The sequence below is a fragment of the Rhipicephalus microplus genome, chromosome 8 (genome assembly GCF_043290135.1).
Source record: "Rhipicephalus microplus isolate Deutch F79 chromosome 8, USDA_Rmic, whole genome shotgun sequence".
NCBI lineage: Eukaryota > Metazoa > Arthropoda > Arachnida > Ixodida > Ixodidae > Rhipicephalus > Rhipicephalus microplus.
The window spans coordinates 322,482-347,565 of record NC_134707.1 but is presented as its reverse complement, the minus strand read 5'-3'; the positions used below and the strand labels follow the sequence as shown (position 1 = coordinate 347,565).

At 46.7% G+C, this 25,084-nt stretch overlaps 1 protein-coding gene across 4 annotated transcripts in view; it reads left to right on the top strand.

The window, feature by feature from the left end:
* LOC119163924 (aldehyde dehydrogenase 1A1) overlaps positions 1-25,084 on the top strand; it is a 638,180-nt gene that overhangs the window by 347,779 nt on the left and 265,317 nt on the right. For all 4 annotated transcript variants that reach the window (XR_012885825.1, XM_075872625.1, XM_075872624.1 and 1 more), the window contains 2 exons: positions 16,590-16,694; positions 16,757-16,897. Coding sequence is in view for 3 of the 4 variants with exons in the window: in XM_075872625.1 (XP_075728740.1) it covers positions 16,590-16,694; positions 16,757-16,897 (246 nt within the window). In the remaining variant the exon portion in view is untranslated. The remainder of the gene's footprint in view (positions 1-16,589; positions 16,695-16,756; positions 16,898-25,084) is intronic.

Sequence of the window (25,084 nt, the reverse complement as noted above, 5' to 3'; positions counted from 1 at the left end):
CCCCCCCAACAGATGTACATAACGCTGCTCGAAGCAGGGTAACAGTGCAACTCCCGAAACAAATGCAGAAATTGGACCGAAATTGGGTTTTTAATTGTTTTGAACCGATTTCTTCGCGCGTGGATGGTCAGAATGGCTAAACACGAGCACCACAAAAAAAGAAGAAAACGCAAAAAAGATGACTCTGTTGGACTCGAACCTTCGACTTCTAGATGCACAACACATTGCGAGCTTGATACGGTAACCACCATACCACATCGGTACTTTTTTTTCTATAACACCGATGATGCACGGTGTAGAAACATCAACATAGGTCGCTATGAACAATACTATACACAACAGAAGCGATGACAAGACAGTCGCGGAATTATTAGTGGTTACAGTACTATTATTCTTTTAGGTTCACCAGGGGTTCAACCTTGGAAAGCCATCCCGGAACAAAGTCTTGTTCTTTGAGTATATCAACGTATTGAGCTATGCTTTCGCGAAAAAGCACACGTGCAGGACGAGTTTCAGGGTCACATTAGTAACCAGCCATTATAGCCCACCGTAGACAATGGAAGCCAATCAGTATTATGGGACCAAAAGGCAGTCCATCCTCTTTTTCTACTCTTACAAACCGGATACCCAGTGAATGTAAGGGAAGTTCCTTTTTTAGAGTTCTCTGTAAAACATCCTAGAAGTAGACCCCTTCCCAACAATGCAAAAAAAACGTAATTTATTGTCTTCGGCTTTCAGCAGATCAAACAAATACTTCGAACCCCATGATTTACAATCATCTATCTTCTAAAAAAAGTCACTACCGCTAACGTGGCCGTATGTAATTTAAAGAAAAAAACTTTTTGCACTTGACTGAATTGACATTTTCTTAACATGCTTAAGAACATCATTGCCCTCTCCCCGCTATTAATTAACCTATACATAGGAACCGTAAAAATCATGTCGCACATGTCTTTATTCAATTTATTTCGCCCGACCGAAAACATGATTCATTGGAAATCCGAACTGACAAGAAGCGGACACTGTCCGCAACTTCCTTAAAGAAACCTCGCGTGGCTCCGGGCATGCTTGCGGGGCTAACCACAAAGTTAGACAAAACATGAGAAAGGCGTAACTGGCATACCATTCACAAGAAGGGGTGTCGAAGATCTCGAAAGAAAATAAAACGATTAACTTGGTGTCGTACGAACAGATGAGACTGGCTTAGTCCCCCTGTTTAGCTCTTCGGAACAGATTAATCCCACATCTTTACCACGTGGATCCCCATACAAACAGCAAATATTCTATGCAGCTTTTGCACGTACACTTGTGAGCAACACAAAACCTGCATCACGTACCATAATTTGCTCAATAAAATATGTTGCATACAGTAACTCTGGCCAACATTGAGAGACAGTTGCCGCTCCACTGCGCTGTCTTTTCGCGCGTTTCTTTTATTTGTTCAGTCCAGTAGTCATTAATGTTTTTGTAGTGCTGGAAAGACACAACTATGTATTTTACTGGAGTTTTAAACCATTGAACGTTTGCATAGGTATGTGGGGTTGCATAGATATGTGACACTTTCCCCATTTCCCCAACTTCCTGTAATTTCTCCAATTTTTTTCGAAAACGGCAACTGTCCCTTGTACACTTTCTTTGGAGGTAAAACACACTGCTACATCATAAGCGTGTGCCAAAACTTTTAACTCGGCGTCAAGCAGCCTGAAACCGCGGATGGCCTTGTTTTCTATTATGACTAAGCACAAGCTCTCTATGTACAATGCAAACAAGAGTGAACTTGCCGGACAGCCCTGGCGTACAGAACGTTCTAGTGTGATGGGATACCCCGGGATCTTGTTATTGATTAGTCGCGCTTTACAGTTCTTATACGCCAAAACTATGCGCTTGGTAATCACCGATCCAACGTTGACATGTTCAAGTATGGAGAATAGCACGTCATGCAGGATGCAGTCAAACGCCTTCTCTAAATTAAGCTGGAGGATAGCAACATGACATTGAGAAGCTTCACAACTCTCAAAGACACAACGCATTGTGTGTGTCTTCGCAAATATGGGGCGCCCCTTGATGTCACGTGTTTTGTGCTCCCAAACTATTTCGGCGATTACGGACTGCATTCTACCTGCCAATACTTTCATGAATATTTTGTAGCCAGTGTTGGTTAGCGAAATGGGCCTCATATGGCGAAACAAATTTTAATTTTGCTTTTTCACCTGTATTTGGTACTAGAATAGTGCGCGTCTCGGCAAATGAAGGGGGTAATGCTTTGATTGTGTAGGCTTACTTAAAGACAGCTTGTAACTCTGGTGAGACTTCTGTTTTAAAAGCTTTATACCACACCGCACCAAGACCATCAGGTCCAGGTGACTTGCCCGCGGCGAAATTATCTATTGCGTTTTTAATTTCAGATACGGTTATAGGCCTCTCTAACGCCTCTTTCGTTTTGAGGGATACTTGCGGCATCCAGCACAGGAAAATGTCATTGAACTTTGTAACGTCTACTAATGTGGCTGTGAAGAGACTCTTGTAATACCAAGAGAAGGCTTCTGTGATGCTGTTGTTGGTATTTAGCACAATGTCATTTTTCTCTATTTTGTCGATGTGACTACGACGCGCTCGTTATTTTTTTATTCTAAGCGCGTGCTTGATAGGAGTCTCCTGTAAAGCCCACACCTCTGCTCTCGCTTGAAGAAGGGCTCCTCTGAAGAGTTCCTGCTCGAATTGCTCAATTTGTCGTTTTATTGATCGAATATCTTCCTTACATGCACCGGGCTCCTTACTTTCTAGTGCTATCAATTTCTTGACTGTTGTTTTTGGCTAGTTCATTTTCTTTCATTTTTTCTTCATTTCTTAAAACTCGATAGATTTCAATATGGCTTTCATTTGAACGCTTTGCTTCAAAAGTTCCCATTCCTCGCCAATATTACAGGCGCCGATCACTTTTATGTTCTTAATTCCCTCTATCACTAAGTTATTAAAGTTTTCATCCCGAAGCAATTTAGCGTTAAACTTCCTTAAATCCCAACTAAATTTGTTTTCTTTTTGTTTAAGTCTCACGTTGCATTGTACAAGACAATAGAGAGTTTTAGTACTGCGGAATGGTGCTACGTACGCATCACGCAAGCGTCTTGCGTTACGTGGCGTCGTTTACCACTAATCGGCTTTTAGTACGCCGTAGTACCCGCGTACGTAACGAGCGTGAAGCGGGTTGCGCCATCTGGTAGATCAAAATAGAAGCACGTGTTGTTGACAGCAAATGTGAGCCAATCCAAGTGTTATAGCCAGATTATGGCCATATTTTAAGCCACAGAGCCGGTCGGTGTTTGCCTTCGATGACGCCATTTTGCAAAACGAAGTCTCGCGCTGTCGCGAACTTGTTCGAGAGCGGCGCGATCAGCTCATACGTACGTGCGTACGTAGCGGCTGCGTACGTAACGCGATACGTGCGCATTGCGGTGTGCGCATGCGCACTACGCAGAACGTGGCGTCCTTACGTACGCAACGCCGCCACGTACGCAGCGTACACAGTACTAAAACTCTCTAATAATCAGAGAAACAAGCAGGCAAGACTGTGTAAGATTGCTTTAGGCTATCGCCTCCCCAGCCATGTATATCCTATCAAGCCGTGCGTGTCTGGTACCCTGAAAAGGCGTAAAACGAATTTCATGACCTGTCTCGAGGCAGTCCGCTACACCAGCCAGGTTGAATTCATTCAGCAAGCCATAGAGCACTTCAACACTTCTATCTCGCACACGGTGGTTATTATTTCTATCCTTTGCGCTCAATACACGACTGAAATATTCCAATAAAATAAGCTGTTTTGGTGTCCGTCAATGTTGCTTAATTAACGAAAAGAAAGTTTCTTGGTCAGCCTCCAAGTTTGGCGCATAGACACCAATGAGGTGCTATTCAATTTCGCTCGTACTAAAATCTCAAACCGATATTCTGCTGGAGTCGCAAGAGAAGTGGCTTTGAACAATAAATCCCGGAATCTTTTTAACAAAAAGCACACAACCGGTGAGATTTCCATTTGCGTGACGAACTACGGAATAATATTTAGACGTAAACCGCAGCATCATGCTCCGGGTCTCCTCCTCACTTTCCCCTTTTGTCTCCTGTATGGCTAACACGTGGATGTCTTGGTCAATTAACAAGCGGTACACTTGAGCCTGCTTTTTCTTGGAGGCCGAACCTCGGACATTTAAGGTGGCAAAGTTGAGTGCCAAGTGATTAGCCATCGTTACACACTAAAAAGAGGGAGTAGGCCCGGATCATAGTGCTTACCGTGCACGTTTAGCTCACTGTTAGACATATCCGGGACTATCCGGTGGTCTGGCATCAGTTTGCAGGCTGGTCACTTGGAGTGCCAATTAGTCGGTCCAGAAGTAAATTGGACCTCGCTCTGAGGCCCGAGCTCCGCACCGGTGTCGCTTTCGCTGGTGGTCCCAGCTCTCGTGAGCAGTGCCAGCAGATTTTTCGAGCGGACGCTTAACCGCCGAGCTCGTGTTGTTCCCGTGGGTCATTCTGTGCGCTGGCATGTCGCGTTTTGCCGCAGCTTGCGTCGGCGTGTCCGCTGTTCGGCTTCGTTCGTTTTCAGTGGGGTCCTCTTGATTGGTGTCCGCCGTGGCCATTTCTTTCTCCTCGGGTTCAGACGTTGTGTCGTAATCTTCAGGCAAAGCCGACCCACGTTCATCCAGAGAACGACATAGTCGCGTTTCCTGCCCACGTAGCCGCGTCTTCCGCTTCAGCGGCGTCCATGGTCTGCTTTCCAATCTTACCGTTCCTTGCAGCGCTCGTAACAGCTGCGTATGAATGGACGCACTGGGCGTCTCGATGCCCGAATCGCTGAAAACTTGAACACCTCGGTACCCTGCAGTCTCGCCGTAAATGGCCGGTCCTTTTGCACCGCAAGCATTGCATAGCTAGGCCGTCCCGGTGCCACGGCTAGGGTCCATTCCCCTGCAACGCGTACTTGGTGCGGCAAGTCTTCAACCGTAATTGCACTCTTTAACTGGAGTAGCACAGTTCTGGTCGTTGACCCTTTGTCGCTGACGCCGTCGACTCTTCAGCGCTCCCGATTCACTTCGGCCACATTGCCGTAAGCCGCGAATGTGGTCCTCACATCCTCATCAGCGACTCCGTAAAGCAGGTAATGAAGCCGCAGTGTTATCTGCCTGTCCTGGGGATTGACAATGAGACACCAGCGTTCCTTCACCTTAAGGTCCTTGAAGGAAAGCAGTTTCTTTGTCGCGTCCTCTCCGCTCAGGTTAACCGCCCAGACATGGTTAACCTGGTACGCTCCGAGTGCAATGACGTTTGATAGCAGTCCAGTGTGACCCAACGCGTTTCCGAACTCTCTGATATAGGCACCGCACACCATAGAGTTTCTCACAAATATCTAGAGGACAGTGTGGCGCCACCGTCTATGCGAATTTGAAATGCGAAGCATTTCTTAGCGAACTTCGGTGACTTTGCGCGTATCTATCTATCTATCTATCTATCTATCTATCTATCTATCTATCTATCTATCTATCATCTATCTATCTGTCCGTCCGTCCGTTCATACATCCATCCATCCATCCATGCATCCATCCATCCATGCATCCATCCATCCATCCATCCATCCATCCGTCCGTCCGTCCATCCGTACTTCCTTCCGTCCGTCCGTCCGTCCGTCCATCCATCCATCCATCCATCCATCCATCCATCCGTACTTCCTTCCGTCCGTCCGTCCGTCCGTCCATCCATCCATCCATCCATCCATCCATCCATCCATCCATCCATCCATCCATCCATCCATCCATCCATCCATCCATCTATCTATCTATCTATCTATCTATCTATCTATCTATCTATCTATCTATCTATCTATCTATCTATCTATCTATCTATCTATCTATCTATCTATCTATCTATCTATCTATCTATTTATCTATCAAGCCGCCTACGACTTTTAGCTCTCCTGGCCGTTTCAATAATGGTATCGATACCAAACTTGGTATATCATAACATGACTGTATGAAGAACATATTAAACTAGTCATAACAAGAAAATTATGACATGGATGTCATGAATGTCATGATTTACATGTCATGGTCTTGCAGCTATTTCGGTGGTTTCGTTCATATGGCATGCTGCAAAATTGGTATGGTATGACATGATTGCATAGGAAACACAAATGACAGACCCGAAAATCATCACATGGGTGTCATGTAACAATATGACTACATGCCACGCTCATTATGCGCTCGCGGCTGTTTCGCTAGTCTCACATATCCAAATTTGGCATTACGGAAAGTGAAGAGATGACGGAGGTATGTGACTGGTGCTAACATGATAATCATTAGATACGTGTCATGTAACAACATTACTACATGCCACGCTCATGATCTGCTGGCGGCCGTTTCGCTATATTCACTTATACCAAATTTGGTATTATGGGACGTAAATGGATGATGAAGGTATGATACTGGTGCAAACATGATAAACATAAGATGCGTGTCATGTAACAAAATGACTACATGCTACGCTCATGATGCGCTCGCAGCCGTTTCGATAGGTTCACATGTACCAAACTCGGTATTATGTCATGCGAACGGACGACATAGGTAAATTACACATATAAACATGATAGTCACGACATGCGTGTCATGTAGCTACATGACTACATGCCACACTCATGATGCGCTCGCGGCCCTTTCGCTAGCTTTACATATGCCAAATTTGGTATTACGTGACGTCAATAGATTACGTAGGTATGTGACTGGTGCAAACATGATAATCATGAAATGCGTGTCATGTGAGAATGAGTGAGTGAGAACAACATTATTATGGTCCAGTGCAGACGCTGAGGTTGCCACGCGTCACCTGGCTACTCCCATGTGGGGACCGGCAGGTCTAGCCTGACGGCCCTGTCGCGGGCACATTGGACGGCCAGGATTTGGCCAGCGCGGTCAGTGAGCGCGCGCGCTGCTGTGTGTGCCGACTCGTTCGGGTTCAGTGCAACGCCGTTTACGGAGCCGACATGCGCGGGGGACCAATGTATGGTGTGAGGGACAATCGTATCGCTGGTGGAGCTATTCAAGATCCTGATTAAAAACACAGCGCAAACAACGGCAGGAAGAAAGGAAGAGACAGGACAGAGCGCTGACTTACAACTGATCTTTATTAGGAAATGCGAACAAGTATATATCATGGCAGGCAAATAACACGTGTCCACCACAATATCAAAAAATTCGCACAAGCGTCACCATCACCATATCGCTACTGTCTCACCGCACACGTGTTCATCCTACAGATAAGAAGTCCATCTCTTTTTGAGAGAGGGTTACAGATGCCCTACTTACACATTGATCTTTCAGACGTGCAATTTCAGCCGCTTCCATTATCTCCCTAGTTTTTCTTTCTTTGTGCCTGGCTAGGATTTTAGTGTCGCGAAACTGCGGTGTGCACCCACAATCCCTACAATGGATGCCAAGGTGGCCGCTAATAGTATTTTTCACGTTGTACTCGTGCTCCTTCAATCTTGTGTTTACGCACCTTCCTGTTTGGCCCACGTATATCCTTCCACAGGACAGCGGGATCGAATAAACTACATTTTCCGCGCAAAGTATGTAGCTAAATTTATGATTTACTGTGCAGAGCTGCGGCACTCTTGCGGGTTTATTCACTTGCGCACATATGGACAACAGCTTTATCGGCGCAGAGAACAGCACACTGACGTTGGCATGCTTCCCTATCTTTTTCAAATTGTGTGCGATCCCATGCATATATGGCACAACGGTACACTTTTTATTTCTGTTGCACTCCGATAACGATAGCCGGCCCTGGGTATGCTTTAGCTTTTTTAAAATAGATTCTGCGACAGAAATTAACAGATGTGATGGATAAGCTGCTGCCTTAAGGCGTTCAAGTTGTTTACTGAAGCTCTCTGAAATTAAGTGGCGACAAGACTTCTTTAGGGCATTAGTAAAGCACGTAGTGGCAATAGACCTCTTTACCAATTTAGAATGGCAGGAATCAAAAGGTAGCAATGGTTTACTGGCTCGTGGCTCATACTCCCAGCAAATGTGATCTGTTTCAAATTTAAGCTTTAGATCAAGAAACCTAATGACCTGCCCCACTGGTAATTCATGCGTCAAAACAAGTGGCTGGAAATGCTTTCGAAATTCATTTAGCACTTCTAACATTAGTGGTTGTAGGCCTGATTCGTCCGTCTGGAAAATAACTAAGAAATCATCTACGTAGCGGAAGACCTTGGTCAGCCTTAAAACATTCATGTGGTCGTGCACTTGCCTATCTAGATGCGCTAGGAAAAGATCACTTAATATCGGAGCTATGCTAGATCCAATGCAGACCCCATTTGTCTGGATGTACACCCTGTCATTCCATGTTGTAAAAGTCGAATTAAGGTACATGGTTAAAAGCTCTAAAAAACTGCCAACCGCTAACCCTGTGTCGTTCTGAAAGGCGGTTGCACCATGCTTATCTATACACTCTTCAATACACAGCATAAGTCGACTATGAGGCAAAGAATAGTAAAGGTCCTTTACATCCTTTTGATATTTTTTTTTTCATTTTTTTGATATTGTGGTGGACACGTGTTATTTGCCTGCCATGATATATACTTGTTCGCATTTCCTAATAAAGATCAGTTGTAAGTCAGCGCTCTGTCCTGTCTCTTCCTTTCTTCCTGCCGTTGTTTGCGCTGTGTTTTTAATCATGTATTTGAACCAACTCGCCCAAGCTTTAACCTTATCAAGATCCTGGCTGCCTGTGTTGATATGCGGCCCTTTTGAAAGGCTCTGACTGCGAATTTGGAGTTGCTGTACACCTCTTCGCACCGACAATTTAGCAGAGCGAGTGCGATGGCTACTTGTTCACCCACCTGGAGGTTCGTTGTGCGTCGTGGCGCAGTTCGTAGAGGAGCCCGTCTGGTCCACGACCACCGCTGCGAAATTCATGCCGTCTCGATATGCTGCATCGTCAACGAAACTTGCATTTACGCCACCTTTTCCCAGTTGCTTCAGTAGAGCCGTCGCCCTTGCCCGACGACGTCCCTCATGGTGTACAGGGTGAGTGTTGCGAGGTATTGTGGCAACAATACGTTTTCCTGTATATGTTTTGATATACGTGTGCTATTTGTTTCCAGTTACATAGGGTTAAAATCTAGCTCGCCAAGTATGCGCCGACCAGCCGTCGTAGTGGACAAGCGAGCCAGCTGCGAGCATTGCTGCGCTTCCGCTATCTCGGCAGCAGAGTTGTGCACACCGACTGCGAGCAAGTACTCGGTGTGTGTGCGTACGGGAAGCCCCAGTGCTTTCTTGGCGCTCTTTTTGATAATCACGTCGAGCTTGTCCCACTCCGACCTAAGCCAGTTGTGCATGGCAACGTTGTAGGTAAAGTGGCAGAGCAAAAACGCATTGATGAGTCTTAACAAATTGCCTTCCTTAAGGCCTGTATGTCTCCTGGAGACTCTTTTCGCGAGTCTAAAAGCGTTGTCAGTCTTGGCGACAATCTTCCGCAGAGTGGTGCCGTTGCCACCCTTCGCTTCAATAAACATGCCGAGGAGCCGGATGGTGTCTACCCTCGGGGATTCCTCCCTGTCACTCGTGTAAATGTGTATATCGCTTTCTTCGACGGGTTTCTATCCCTTATAGGTCGGCCACCTCGTTCTTTTCTATAGAGCAGGAGCTCCGACTTGGCGGGTGAGCATCTGAGTCCCGTTTGGCGCAAGTACGATTCCACCTCGGCGACTGCTCCTTGAAGGGCATCTTGCACCCGGCCTTCGCTGCCGCCAACGCACCAGATTGTGATGTCGTTGGCGTAGATGGTACGCTCTATGCCGTCCACGCTAGCCAGTCTTTTCGACAGTCCGATCATGCAGAGATTGAACAGCACCGGAGAAATCACAGACCCCTGAGGTGTGCCTCGATGTCCGAGTGGCACGTCTTCAGAGAAGTTCCTGATGCGCAGCCTCGATTTTCTTCCAGACAAGAAGGACTTGATGTAGTTGTACAGCCTGGACCCAAGCTCGAGTTTCGCCAGTCTCCAAGATGAATTCGTGCTTGGTGTTGACAAATGCCTTCTCTGGGTCTAGGTCAAGAAGAGCCTTTGTATATCTAGAGTATCCATCAAGGACTTGGAGTTTAATGAGCAGCATTGCATCCTGCATTGAAAGGCCGGTACGAAACCCAATCATATTGTGCGTATAAATCTCATTTCTCTCCAGGTAGTCGTTAAGTCTGTTGAGAATCGCGTGCTCTGCCACCTTGCCCACGCACGACGCGAGGGAGATGAGGCGAAGATTCTCAACGCTAGGAGACTTTCCTGGCTTGGGAATCAGTACGGTGTCAGCTAGCTTCCATTCCTCAGGAACCCTTCCCGTTTTCCATGCTTCATTGATAAAAACAGATGGACGTTCTATGGATGCGTCGTCGAGATTACTGAGGGCTCTGTTCGCGATGCCGTCTGACCTTGGTGCCGACTTGCGATTGAGCATTTGTATGACTCTGCTTATTTCAGCCTCTGAAAAGTATTTGTCTAGTTCAGGTAGAGGAGAGCCGCAATACTCTGGGAACACGCCGTCTTCGTCCTCGTCCTCGTCCGTCTTCGTCCAAGTACCTGCCGTTCGACCGGCAGGTACTTGGACGAAGACGGCGTCCAAGTACCTGGACGCCGTCTAATGCAGTTTACAACATAACACGTCGTAATGCAGGGGGGGGGGGGGGAGGGGGGAGGGGGTAGACATTGCACACAGAAAAAAGGCTCATTCTCCCTAGTTGGAACCTCGGCTGAGCCTTCGAAAATGGTTTACGTCTACGCCACCCCCCTTCCCCCAGCGTGTCGTTTGTGGGCATGTGGTTTCAGGAAGGCGTTCGCCGAATTTTTATTGTGCGGACGGCCTCCACGCCTACCTCGAGGTGAACCCTTGCTCGCGTTCAACGAGATAACAAAAAACTTCTGTTTGTCAAGATGGGTATTCCCCTCCTACACCCTGGCTTAAGTAGGGGGCAGTCATCATTGCACTATTACAAGCCCATGCGTATAGTAAGATTGAATGTGATATTAATTCTTAAGTATTGTACGAGGTTACTTTATCTCAAGGGAGAATATTTGGGTAGTATACACGAGAAGAGTTAGGTGACCAAAATATATGCTTAACTTTACATTTGTTAATATTTAGTTTCATTAGCCACAAGCTGCACCAGTTAGATATTATATTTAAATCGGAGTATAAGTGATAACAATAGTCGTCTGAAGTAATTTCTGTAAAAGTATCGCAATCATCAGCAAAAAGGTGGATATTAGAACTTACTTGAGAGGGTATGTCAATAATATATATTAAAAACAACAAAGGACCAAGGATCAACTCTTGGGGCACTCCTGAGGTAACATGGCACATTTTGTAACCGTTAGCGTTAACGTACTGTAAGCGATTAGCAAGAAAGCATCCGACCTATTTTAATAGCTTAATGTCAAGATTTAAGTTCCCTAACTTGTGGATGAGAAGTTTATGACGCGCTTTATCCAACACTTTTGCAAAATCTAAAACAAATGCTGTCAGCGGGTGATGAACGATCAAGAATTACATCAGAGAAAGGTACGAGTTGAGTCTCACATGATTACGATTTCCTAAAACCGTGTTGTGAAGGCGAAAAGAAGGTGTTATTTTCAAGAAAATTGAAGATGCTTCTGATTACGAAGTATTATATAATAGTTAGAAGCACGTGCTGGTAAGAAAAATGGGGCGATAGTTGGTCGTTAGGCTTTTCTAAGCAGACTTGAGAAGTAGAACTACCTCCCCTACCTTTCACTGATAAGGTAAAGTACCTATGTGAAGCGATAGGCTCGACAGAGCTGTAGCCTGTAGTAAAAAATGCACATGCAAACTACAACAGGCTCGTTTGTTATAAAAGTATTATGTTGTAAACTGCATTATAATCTATTTCGACAATGAGCCTAACAAATACAAAGATTGTTAGACATTCATTGTGCACACATTTGAAATGAATGCGCGAAAAACCAAACACGACAGCCACCACAATATGTGTGCAACCTATATACATATTCCGATACAAATAAAAAAATCATGGCGCGCACAAATTTACAAATTATGCCTATAAACAGATGCCAATGCCAAGATCATAACACAAGGCAGGTACATATGTTCAAGCACAGTATTCAGTAATAAATGCACATTGTATACATTCAAACAAAGAATAAAAAAAGTATTCACAAGTACTTTCATTTCTTGTCCTTACCAAGCCTCAGCAAGATTTTTCTATTTATGAGATAAAGCCCATCACCGACCAAACATTACCACTGCAGTAACTTTTTTCAAGCATAAAACCATAGGAGTGCTCGATTTGGGCGTCTTATTGGTGTCAGAATTCACTTCAGCTGGCAAAATCACCCAGACCCCTTGCGTAGGCAGTGGTGCGGTGAGGGGGGCTGGGGGGGGGGGGGTGCTTGTGTACACGTACAAATACAAAGAGATGCCCCAGCATGCATAAGGAACAGTAAAGCTTCAACTTGAAAGAAGTTTCTGGCTACGCTGCTGGCACAGCCAACAAATAAAAAAGAAACCAATAAATAAATATGAACCATTTTGAACTGACAGCAACAATATGATGAAAGCTTCATGAACATTACTTGTGTTTGCAAAATCCTAAGCTATGTTACATAAATTATTTATAAAAGCTTTCAAGAACTTAAGAGAACAATTGGACACAATGTGAAATGAGAATGTGCATTTGTCAGGAAACTGGAATATTTTTTTTCCTAAAGAAGACACTCAGCTATGATCGCCCACATGTAGTCACTGGTAAAGTGATTATCCCGGTAGACAGCGGGATTCCTAGTCACTGGTTCGTTCACAAGTTTTGCACTGCTGTCCTATTCTTGTGAAGCATCTGGCGCAGTTTTGATAGTGACTTTGGTAGAAGTACCATTTGCCAGTAGTTCTGTCCGCCGTTCAGCGGCATCCATACCTTCGATGTCAGTCGGTGATGTAACCTTTCGCTCCATTTCCTGGGTGCAGCGAGGCCTTTTCACGCGACTTTCTTGTATGATACATTCGTTCCAATACTGCAGATTGAGTTTCCTGTAAATACCACTGGCTTTCTCATGCACAGCAACTTCAAGTCGTCTCGTGCAGCGCAAGTCGTCTTCGTGCTGAAATGACCTCCTAAGGAGCATCGTGCAATATTTCTGCGATCTGAGACCAGTCAGCACTTGCTCTCTCGTGTCACAGATGTCCAAGTGTGCATCCCTGTAAAGACGTTCCTTGGCATGACAGTGTGAGGCCAAGTCACTATGACGAGACACTGGCCTTTGCTTCTGGCGTGTGACGCTTCACGCTACGACGTCGGTGCAGTGCTTTCCCAGAATGACGATCAAGACAGAGAAGCAGCGATAGCCCAGTGTCCCAACGGAACGAAAACGAAAAAAATCATATTTTGACCGGAACGACAACGTAATTGAAACATCATTAACTATTTAGTTCCGGAGCCAAAACGAAATTTTTTTATCGTTCTTTTTTGTTTCACGGGAAAACTTGGCGATCCGGAACAACAGAGGTCATGCAACGTGAGAAACATCCTGCATAACTAAGGGCACAGAATCAGTGCGTATCTGTTGGGCAGGCATCCCTAAGTAAAAGTGTGTCCAAATATTGTGGAAAACGAAAAAAGAAGTGTCAACCATAGACGTTTGCATTTATTCAAGCGGGCTTTCGTATGCCTTCAACACAGGCCACCCAGAAGTTTGCTTGATCAGAACAGTGGTCGCGCATATAAGAGAATACCCTGGATGACGGGCTGCTTCTGAGATCATGCTCGCACTATTCACACACAAACACACACACACACACACACACACACACACACACACACACACACACACACACACACACACACACACACACATTGAGCCTGTTCAGAATATTTCTAATTCACTCTTCAGAGAATCAAATACGATAACTTCGAAAAGCACTGGTTTGCGTTATTTTGTTATGAACTCACGGTAAAGCTACTTGCGCTTTCCTTAGGAACGTTGTAATTTATTTTAGTGCAGTCCCGTGTTCTTAAAGGAAAACCTCATGTTTTTATAGGTAATTTAACTTTAATGTTTTACAGAAAAATAAAAACTATTACGAACCGTTAGGGAACTTTTTTTTTTCGCTCTGGAACGGAAGTGGAATGGAACTTTTTGCGGTGGAACAAAACTAAAACCAAACTGGAAAACCCTGCGATAGCATTCGCTTCCCGCACGTTAGCCCCTGTGGAACTAAATTATTCTCAGGTGTGTCAGGAAGGACTGGCCGTCGTCTATGGAGCCACGCATTTTCATCAGTACATCGCGGGCAGACATGTGACTGTTCTTACTGATCAAAGGCCACTCCTGAGTATCCTAGAGCCCCAGAAGCAGATTCCAGAGCCATTTTCGCGTCGTATGATCCGATGGTGCATTAAGATATCAGCATCAGACTACGACGTCGTGTAGCGTTGTATTGTAGCGCGTGTTGTTGCTTGTCCCCCTTGTTTTCAGTGTATTCGAGTATCTTGTCATTATACCGTATTGTATTGGATAACTGCCGAATGTGCACGCTTGTGTTTTTTTTAGGGGCGAGGCTCCTAAAAGGCGTGGGTCTGCCCGTTTTTTCGTATGTATGTACATGACCGCCCATAGTTCCGCCTTTGCAAACTGCGAACTATTTCGTCCTTGCAAACATCTCACTAAGCCCCATCATCTATTCACCACTTCACTGACCATAAAGCAAATACTGTTGAGAAGTAGCCAGTATGTAAAATTCAAGATCGTCGTGTACTTGTATCCAGGTGCACGTTAAAGAACCATAGATTGTCTCACTGTGCCCATCCCTTGTTTGTACGTGACCGCTTATAGTGCCACCTTTGCAAACTGCCCAATACTTCGTCCTTGCAAACATCTCACTACGCCCCATCACCGATCCAACACTTCACCAACCATAGAGCCGTTATAATGAAGGGGGAACGGAAGCGACATATAGCTGTTAATTACCAATAAGAAAATTTATTGTATAAATATATACAGTATTCGTCACGTCTTTTATGATGTAGTGGGTGATGTTCGCGGATGGTTCACGGTTTAGCGATGAAACCCTCCAGCGCTTCGCCCCACTCATCATCGTTCACTCTGTGGATATGCTGTGATGTTTTTTTTTGTTTTTTGGTCTGCCTTTTATGAAAATATATTTTTGGTTATGTTATCAACTATCCGCTTTGCCTCGTTCTTAGGACCACAACTGGTGTTTGCTGCAGGATGCACCAGAAGGACCAACACTAAATTGTCCATGCTTTCGTGGTGCTGTTCGGGGCGTCGATACTTCGACCTTGAATTAAGCGGGCGATTGCCTCCCTAATCACAGGACTAGTGTCACAAGTGTGAAATATGGTAGGAAAAAAATTAGGAAGATCAAGAAAAAAGTAGATAAGCATAGAGGAAGAAATAAGTAGAAATAGAGAGGAGGCAATGAAGCGAGAAAGGAGAAAACGAAAGATAGACAAATTAGTCTCTGCACTTCCTTGTCATCACAATAGAGCGAAGCTGCATTAATTATCTCCGTTCCAAGAATAGAAGGCAAGAAACTCAATTGGTGGGAAGAACGAAGAGACTCGTCGTCGTCGAGCTCTGCCTCGAAGTTTTCCACACGCGTCTTACTCATGTCAGTTTGATGCGGCGACGAACGGCTTAAGAAGGGCGCTGCCGAGAAGTTCGAGGACACGAATTGTCTCTCTCAGGCGCTCTCTGGCCACCCATCGCCGTGGATGTGTGCCTGATCTATTCAATGAAACAAACAAAAAAGTCCCTTTTGACGAATGCAGCTGGACTTAGACGAAGACATGAAGAAAGAGGTTTAGGTGAAAGTGTGCGCTTGTCTGTGTTCTCTGTCTTCTTGTCCAATTTGCGCTGCATTCGTCCGAATACATACCAACTCGCCCATGTCAAGGTGTTATTAAAAAAGCACAAGCGTACTCGAGAATAAGCATTTCACGCAGCAATAATCTACAAGTGCACGAGTTGTCTGGTAGTAAATGTTTGAGGCAGAAATAACGATTGCAAGGCTCAATCCCTGTTTTGTCACGCATTCGCAGTGGCATTGCTGGCTCGTGATGCCGTGTATATGTTCCTTCCAATAAACATTTGAGGTAATTTTTGGATTAGAAAGAGGATGCTGTAGGTTGGTGCCAGCCTTGCGAAATTCGCAGACAACTGGTCAGCCCTCTTTTCTGATCATATGGCAGTAAAGCGAAGCTCGGGCACCTTCTGTATTTTTGGCCGTGTCGACCAACTCGTGAAGTCACGTAACGATCGATAGGCAGGCAATGTTTGAGCGGAAGATTTACTGAGAAAGCACGGTGCTTTGGTACGGTGTGCATTAATGTAGAGGTACATTTATGGCCAATGGACATGACACTGCGTCCGTTCACTATAGCCGTGGTCATTTCTCGGCCGTCATACAAAACGTTGCTTGAATGTGTGGCCTTTCTCTGTAGATATGCCTCGAAGTAACGTTTGTTGTTCACTGTCCCTGTGTATTGTCGTTGCAGATATTCATTAACAACAAATTCGTGGACTCTTTCTCTGGGAATACGTTTGCCACATTTAACCCGGCCAATGAAGAAAAAATCGCCGATGTTCAAGAAGGAACCAAAGTGAGTTCTCTTACTTTGTCAAAGCTCACCGCAACTGAAACAGCGCTTACACGTGTTTGCAGGAGGACATCGATGCGGCTGTGAAGGCAGCGAGAGAGGCGTTCAAGCGGGGTTCGAAATGGCGAACCATGGACGCCTCACAGCGCGGTGCCCTCATCAACAGGCTGGCCGATTTGATGGAGCAGAACGCCGACTACATGGCGGTATTGTTTGATTCGTATTCTTGCAGGGAGTTTCGGCCGTCGGGGTTTTCTGTACGTGCACGCATTTCGCGAAATTTCCGTGGCTAATATCGAAGCCACGTCTCTCGGGTCAGCATCCTCGTTCATAACGAGTACGAGAAGAGATTGCTTGAATTCCTTTCGTGAGGTGAAAACTACGTAATTCCTGAAGGTGCTGGCAAATTTCAGTGCGCCATAATTTTTTTTCATCGAACAAATTTAGAATGTCAGGTACTTGGGCGAGTTGGTTTGGGCTCATATACTCGTGTAAAAGGGCAGTGTCAAAATAGTTACAGAAGGACGTGATTACGATAGGATATACGCTGTACTGACGACTATTGTACTGTACTAACACTATCTTTGCAACAATTATCAGTTGTGAGCACAGTGCATGTCTTTTGTTGTCCTTTGTAATTGTTTTGGGGCTGCCCTGTTACGTCAGCATGAACAACTTTTAGTTGCAGCCCAGATAAGGTGGATTCATTATGATGCAATGTGTAGATTGATTGCTGCAATTCTCGCAAGTTCCTGCAAGTCACTGTGCGCTATAGCGCAGCTAGAAGAAGGTCATGAGAAGACTCGCCAGCAATCCACCCACTTCGTTTTAACGAAAAGGAAACCAGACGCTGATCCTTATTGGTTTATATTCCGCGCCAAGTGTTGCGCTAAAAAGCTTTTTTCGAAATGGTGGCATCATAATATGTAGTAAAATGACTACAGGCACCAAAGAACCGACAGAACATCAAGTCCCAGAGCTGTGGCTCACTTGTTGGAACTGTGCCTTCTGGAAGGCGATCCTGCTGATCCAGCCCGTCTGAGATAAGTTGGCTTGAAAGGGCGTCAGTGGAAGGAAGTGACCGCCTCTTGCGATCCATTGGGTCGCCGTCGCGTGGAGGCCGCAAAAATGGATTTTGCAGGCAGCGAATGAGTGAGCGACAACTTTAACTGATCGAAAGAGTGAGGGATGAGGGAGGCTAAGCCAAATAGGCTGCCAGGCCGTGCCTCTCGATCACGTCTTGCGCTCGTTCCAGGATCCACATTTGGGTGTCCCTGTCAGTGCTGCACAGAAGAACCCACTGTTCCTCGTTAGGGGGTGGGCGAAAGAGGTCGGTGGGCGGGGAACCTTCCGCGCAGCCCCAGGGGATGGGCTTCAGTGAGGTCATACCACCGCAGAGGCAGCAGTGTGGATGTAGGAAAAGACGAAGGGGGCATGGAAAGGTGTAAATCTGTAAGCGATGCCAGGGGACCTCGGACCGCTTGGGAAGACTGAAGTGAGGGGGTGGATAGGTGTATCGCTCGTGGCGAAAGGTAACTTCGTGGAAAGGGACACCACTGCGTGCCCTGATTGCATTTCTAAGCAAGATCCGTGAGTTGATTGGCAGCGTTGGCATATGCTTTGTGATGTATCTTAACGCGATAGCACCGAGAGCACAGAAATCGCCACGTCACCATCGATGGCTGTGAGCCTAAATTCACACCAAACCGCAATCGCGCGGCGACAAAGACAAAGTGAAGAGACATTGAAAGGATACACAGGAGAAGATCTAACCTCAATGAAATGTCGGAGGTGCACTGCTTTTGCATATATTTACAATGAATAATAAAACATATATATTCGTGGTCTCAGCAAGAATCGAACCCAGGGCTCCACCGTGGCAAGTAGGCGTTCTGACACGGAGCCGTGCCAGTGCTTGAAATAGCTTTGTAAAAAAATATACTCTCACGTTTGAAGTTAATTAGCAGATTTTACAGGACATGAAACATGCATTGTCATGGTGCCATAGTAGTGGGCAGAGTCCAGTTGAAGCATGTGATACTGTGTGGCCGAATCGAAGAATCGCACCAGGTGTAAAAACACCGTGTGCTCACCCATTACAAAGTGTGCAGCGGCGCAGCCCGGCGTGCCACCTTACGCCAGTGGAGTGGGTGGATCGCCAGTTTGCAAACGGAAAAATTATGGCATAGTGAGCGCAAGCCTTCTATAGGATAGTTTTAAACAGCCAATGTTATACGCACAAATGTTCCTTTCTTTGCGGCGCTGTTGAAGATGACGTGCTCGGAGCCCGGTTAAGTTTTGGTTTTAGAAGCGGATCAAGCGTCTTCCAAGTTTCTGTTTTAAGAGCCGAGCACTTTAGTGGCCCATCTCATGTGACGTCGTGATCTCGCTCAGAGTAGACTTAAGCTCAATAGAGGCGATAACAATGCTATCAATGCTCAAACCCGGGTTAAAATGAATGAACGAGGTAACAGAAATAGCCGAGAGGTATAGTCCCATTGAACTCGCTAAAACGTTTCGGAAGCATGGCACTGACTGTAGCGGGGCGCAGACCCAACATGTCACGTGACTACTGTTACGTGATTTCACGTCGCGGAACTAGTGTTACATGATGGCCTTCCTTAAAGGCCGAATTATATACGCCACATTTTCACCGGCGTTTTCAGGCGTTGAGCCTCTTGGTGTCATGACATACACGCCCTCAGAGAAGGTGGCCAACCATGTCTGCTTATGGCATATCAATTAACGGGCGATTGGTGTCATCCGGCTGGAGTCACAGGTTCTTGGGAGTCATAATCGACCGAGACCTGTCTTGGACCACACACGAAAACGACACGAAAAAGCCGGTGACTGTCATTTGTAACATTTTGACTGTCATTGTAACATTTGTAAAACTTGGGGAGTCTCCGTCGTGTCTGCTACAGCTGTACAAGGTATCATTTATTGGATTCATGTGGTACAGCCTATCTGCAATATAGAACACGTGCACAACTAACCTGCGCACACTCCAAAAACACCCAAGCCGAGGTTCGTACGACATGCCTTGATTTACCCCGTTGTGCATCGACGGCTGAAACCATCGCCATTGCGCAGGACTACCCAATCGTGACGCACATTACCATTGAAACTATGCACACTTACCTCAGGCGATATGCTAGGAATCCTCCTCACTACTTGGCGAACCTCGCTATACTGTGAGGCCCCGCACGAAATTTAGTGCGATTGTCTGTGCGCATTGTGCATCGCTTACGTCAAGTTATATGCCTGTGGAGTAGCCGGTGTATCCTCCTTTCACAAGTACATCTTAAAATTCCAGAAATGCAGAAGAAATTAATTTTGTCTTTGTCAGCCCCAAAACAATTGAGCCTGCTCCTCTTGCACAAAATGTACAGTAACCACGTGCACATTTGCACCCATGGTTCAACCGCAGCATCTAGGCAGTGCGGTGGTGATACCATCTTGAGGAATAACACTGCGAATCAAGCTGTCACATGTCACTACGCCTACGGCGGCAGAACTTGCGGCACTGATTTATATGTGGGGTTTGACGCCCCAAAACCACCATATGATTATGTGACGCTGTTGTGGAGGGCTCTGGAAATTTCAACCACCTGGGGTTCTTTAACGTGCACCCACATCTCAGCACACGGGCCTACAACGTTTCCGCCTCCATCGGAAATGCAGCCGCCGCAGCCGGGATTTGATCCCGCGACCTGCGGGTTAGCAGCCGAGTACCTTAGACACTGGACCACCACGGCACGGCAACTTGCGGCTCTGCGTGGTGCCCTAGAGTACATCACATCCCAGAGACCTCTGTGTTTTTCTATTTGAAACCGGCCTTACAGAGCACGCGGTCAGTTTTTCAAGGAGGTTCTCACGAGCAGGTAACATGCGAGGTCGTCCAGTTTCTTCACCTCGTCACAGGCGACGAGATCGATTTCAAGGGGCTACCTGGTTATTGTGGGATAAGTGGCAATGATTCTGCAGACAGCCTGGCTCGCAGATCCCACCAAGAAGAGCACACTCTTCCGATTGTTCTGTCAAGGACAGCAGCTGCAAGGAGACTTCGTCACGTGGCACGAAGTCTGTGTCTGCTGGAGTGGAACACCCCAAAAATAAGACATACAAGGCTTCATTAAATTCACAAAACTCTCAGCTAGAACTTCGACCTCTATCCGGACTTCGTCGACGTGAAGTTTCGCTTCTTTGTCGACTTTGGTTGGGGGTTACTTTCACACAACCCTCATCGGAGTGACCTACCCTGCAAGATGCGACGACTGTGGCACCGAAGAAGACATCGACCAACTGCGATGTTGTTGCTCTCGATTTGCCTCCGAGAGACAAACTTTCTGACGCGTTTCGACATTTCGACGATCAAGCACTGTCTGTGCAGATGCTGCTGGAACACTGTCTGTTGAATATTGTGTAGACGACGAGCGACGCTATCATCATTATGAGCAGATGAGGTCAGAGTATTTCAATAAAGAATGGGTGCATGGTGGGCTTCGCCATGAGGACGGTTGCTCGTTCCTTTTCTCATCATTTTGGCGCTGAAACCCGGAAGAAAAGAACTTACTCCGAAGGTGAAATAGTGCGGGGTTTATGACTTATGGACCGCATCTGTAGCCCCGAAAACTTCGTGAAGCCGCCGTTACGTGAAGCCTGTATACAAGACTTAACCATAGCTGAGACCCAGATCATGAAGAAAGGCAGCCCAACAATTAACGGATCTTCGTTGTGCAAACCTTCTGTGACAGCTGCCGTTTGACTCCGACTTTGCCTCGTGACACGGCTGGCCAGTGATTTCCCCACTTCCGACACTGAACCGGATCATGGAGGCCCCCTTCGAAAAGCGGAGTCAAGTACGCATGGTTGTCATGCTGGTCATCGCAGGCATCGAACGTTTTCGGCATATGGATCATCCATCAATATGTGAGTTGAAGAATTTTTACCGAATTTTGATTGGTCAGTATGATGAGCTCAGAAAAATTTACAAAGGAGAGTAATTTGTTCATATTGTTACGGGGATTACAAACACACGAAAGAGAGAAACTAGTGTATTTGCAATATTTGCAAGTCGGTGTGACAACCCAGGGCTGCTAGGATCTCGCGCACTGAATCCGCTTCTTTTTCGACGCTGCGTCTACGACGGCAGAGCCATGCCCACTGCCTCGTAGCATCAGCCCCGGTGCACGAAGTGCCGTCACGGCACCGCTAAGTCAATCAGGACAGGCAGTGTAGTAGCGTTTCAGTCGCGACACATGAACAACACCAGTAGATGGTGTGGCAGAAGATGAGTGTGGTCAGAGTCCTTCAATGCTCTGGTGTGGTTCAACGGGAGTGATGAGTCAGTCGACGTCGGTGACCTTGCGGATAACTTTGTATGACCCGGTGTATCGTGGAAGGAGCTTCTCGCACAAGCCTTCACGCCGATGCGGCGTCCAAAGTAGGACGAGAGAGTCAGCAGGGTAGTCAACATCGCGGTGCCAGTCATCGTTACAGACTTTTGTGAGGCCTGAGAAGCAGTGAGCCTAGTGTGCGCGATTTGGCGAGCGACGCGGGCTCGAGAAGCAACGTCCTGAGCATACACCGTTAGTTTGGTAGTATCAGAAAGAAGGAGTGTGTCGAATGGCAACGCAGGGTTGCGGACGTACACAAGAAAGAATGGAGAATAGCTGGCGGTGTCATGCCTTGACGAAATGTATGCAAACGTAACGTAGGGGAGCGTTGCGTTCCAGTCACGGAGGTCAGCAGATACGTACATGGACAACATGTCTGTAAGAGTTCGGTTGAGGCGCTCTGTGAGACCGTTGGTCTGGGGATGGTAGGCAGTAGTAAGGTGATGTTCGGTAGAGCAGCTACGGAGGATTTGGTCGATAACTTTTGCGAGGAAGCAGCGGCCACGATCCGTCAGAAGCTGGCGTGGAGCCCCATGCCACAGAATGACGTCATTCAGTAAAAAATGGCAGCATATCCACAGAGTGAATGATGGAGAGTGGGGCGAAGCATTCGTCCGTCCATGCGTCCGTCTGTGTGACCGTCCATGGGCCTGTTTGTGCGCCCGTCCCTGCGTTCTTTCATGCATCCGCCCCTGCGTCCGTTCATGCGTCCATCCATGCATCTGTTTGTGTGTCCGTTCGTTCATCTATTCAACACTCCAAGTCCCACCATCTCGCATCTTTTTATCATATATTCCCCATATAGAAGCACCGCCATCCAGCGGACATTCCAAGGACTAAACGAGAGGTGGCACACGCACACTTTCTTACGGCCTGCGCCTTGGGTCCACTTCCCACCTTTAACCACCTCTAGTTCATGGTATATTCTAGTTCACTGTATTCATGGCACTGCGACCAAACGCTCGCTAAACCTTTCGAAAACCAAGGAGGTTACGCCCAGCGAGTATAACGTAGCAACCTTTCCCTGTCAGATAGGGCTCAATTTACATGCCAATGGCTGCTAATGAGAAATGAGAGACAGGAGAATTCGGCTTTTACTTTCTTAAGGCTTGCGCTTCGTATCTACTTCTCATTTTTAACCACCTTGAGTTCATTCATGGTATATACAAGTTCATTGTATTCATGGCACTGCGGCTCAACGCTCGCTAAACCTTTCTAAAGCTAAGGAGGTTACACCCAGCGAGTATAATGTAGCATCCCTTTCTTGTCCGATAGTGCTCAATGTACATGCCAATGGCTGCTAATGGGGATCGCAGCGTGCGCGTTGACTAAAAGCCGAATGCTCATGTCTCTCATTCCCCATTAGCAGCCATTGGCATGTACATTGAGCACTATTTTTTATTGTTAAACAACGCACAGAAGAAATCTCTCACTGGCACCACCTTGGAGGTCAAGTGTTATACCTATTGTCACGACGCAGACACAGCAGGAGTTCGATATAGAAGAGCTCACTTTAATTAAAAATGAAAGGCGCTCGTAAAGAGGACCGGGCAAGAGCTTCGTCTTCTTCTCTGGCTGTGCGAGCTCTCCTCTGCAGGTTGAATGCGGCCCTATTTCGGGTATGTGCCACTGGTGGTTACATACGAGGGACGCCCAAGCCACGCCATAAGGAGCTTCGCCCCTAAAAGTCTGCGACGTCTGTAGTGCAGCTACTTGGCAAGGCACGATTTATAGCATATCTGGTCACATAGTCAGTTGCGACAGCGATCCATTTGTTGCCTGACATGACGTTGGGAAAGGTCCGAGCAAGTCGAGGCTGACGCGGAAGAATGGTTCCGAGGAAATGTCGGAGCAGGCCAGCCGTACGGAGAGCAGAATGTTTGTGACGCTGGCAGCGCTCGCAAGCAGTGACATAGCGGCGCACAAATTTATACAGGCCAGGCCAAAAGAACCGTTGCCGCATGCGGCGATAGGTGCATGAAAAACCCAGGTGTCCTGCCAATCGAGCGTCATGCAGATGTTGAAGAATGGTGGCCCGCAGGTGTTGGAGAATAACTAACAAAAATTCCGGGCCATGAGGCTTTATGTTGTGGCGATACAGAATTTCGTTGCGGAGGACATATTGACGGAGCGAAGGGTCGGAATGTCCTAAAGATACTCGCTCAATGACCATCTTGAGGGTTGCGTACCGGCGCTGCTCTGTGCCAATGTCGCGCAAAGCAGATATGGCGAGCACACAAGAATCGCTCTCAGACAGCGAGGCTAGCAGGGTCCACCGGATAACGTGAGAGACAATCGGCATCTTGGTGTAACCTGCCAGACTTATGAATTACGTCGAAGTTATACTCCTGGAGACGTAGAGCCCAGCGGCCTAGGTGACCAGTTGGGCCCTTGAGCGATGACAAACAACGCAGAGCGTGGTGGTCCGTAATAACTCAAAACTCCCGGCTATACAAGTAGGGGCGAAATGTCGCTACATACCAGACCAACGCAAGACACTCGCGCTCCGTTATCGAATAGTTTCACTTAGATGTGGAGAGAAGGCGGCTGGCATACGCAGTAACACGTATTTGGCCCCCCTGGTGTTGAGCGAGGACGGCGCCGATGCCGTAAGCACTGGCGTCTGTGCGAACTTCAGTCGTCGCGTACAGGTCGAAGTGAGCCAATATTGGTGGTGAAGTGAGCAGGTCGATCAGCGTGGTAAACACAGCTGCTTGGTCTTGGCCCCACGATAATGGCGCGTTCTTTTTGAGAAGATCAGTTAGTGCTTGTGCAATCGTAGCGAAATTGCATATAAAACGTCGGAAGTACAAGCATAAGCCCACAAAACAACGAACATCTTTGGTAGTAGAAGGTAGAGGAAAGTTCTTGACAGCGCTAATGTTACCAGGGTCCGGTTGGACGCCAGCAGTACTTACACGATGACCAAAGATCGTGAATTCTCGTCGGCCGAAATTGCACTTTTTCGAGTTCAGCTGGAGTCCCGCTCGACAA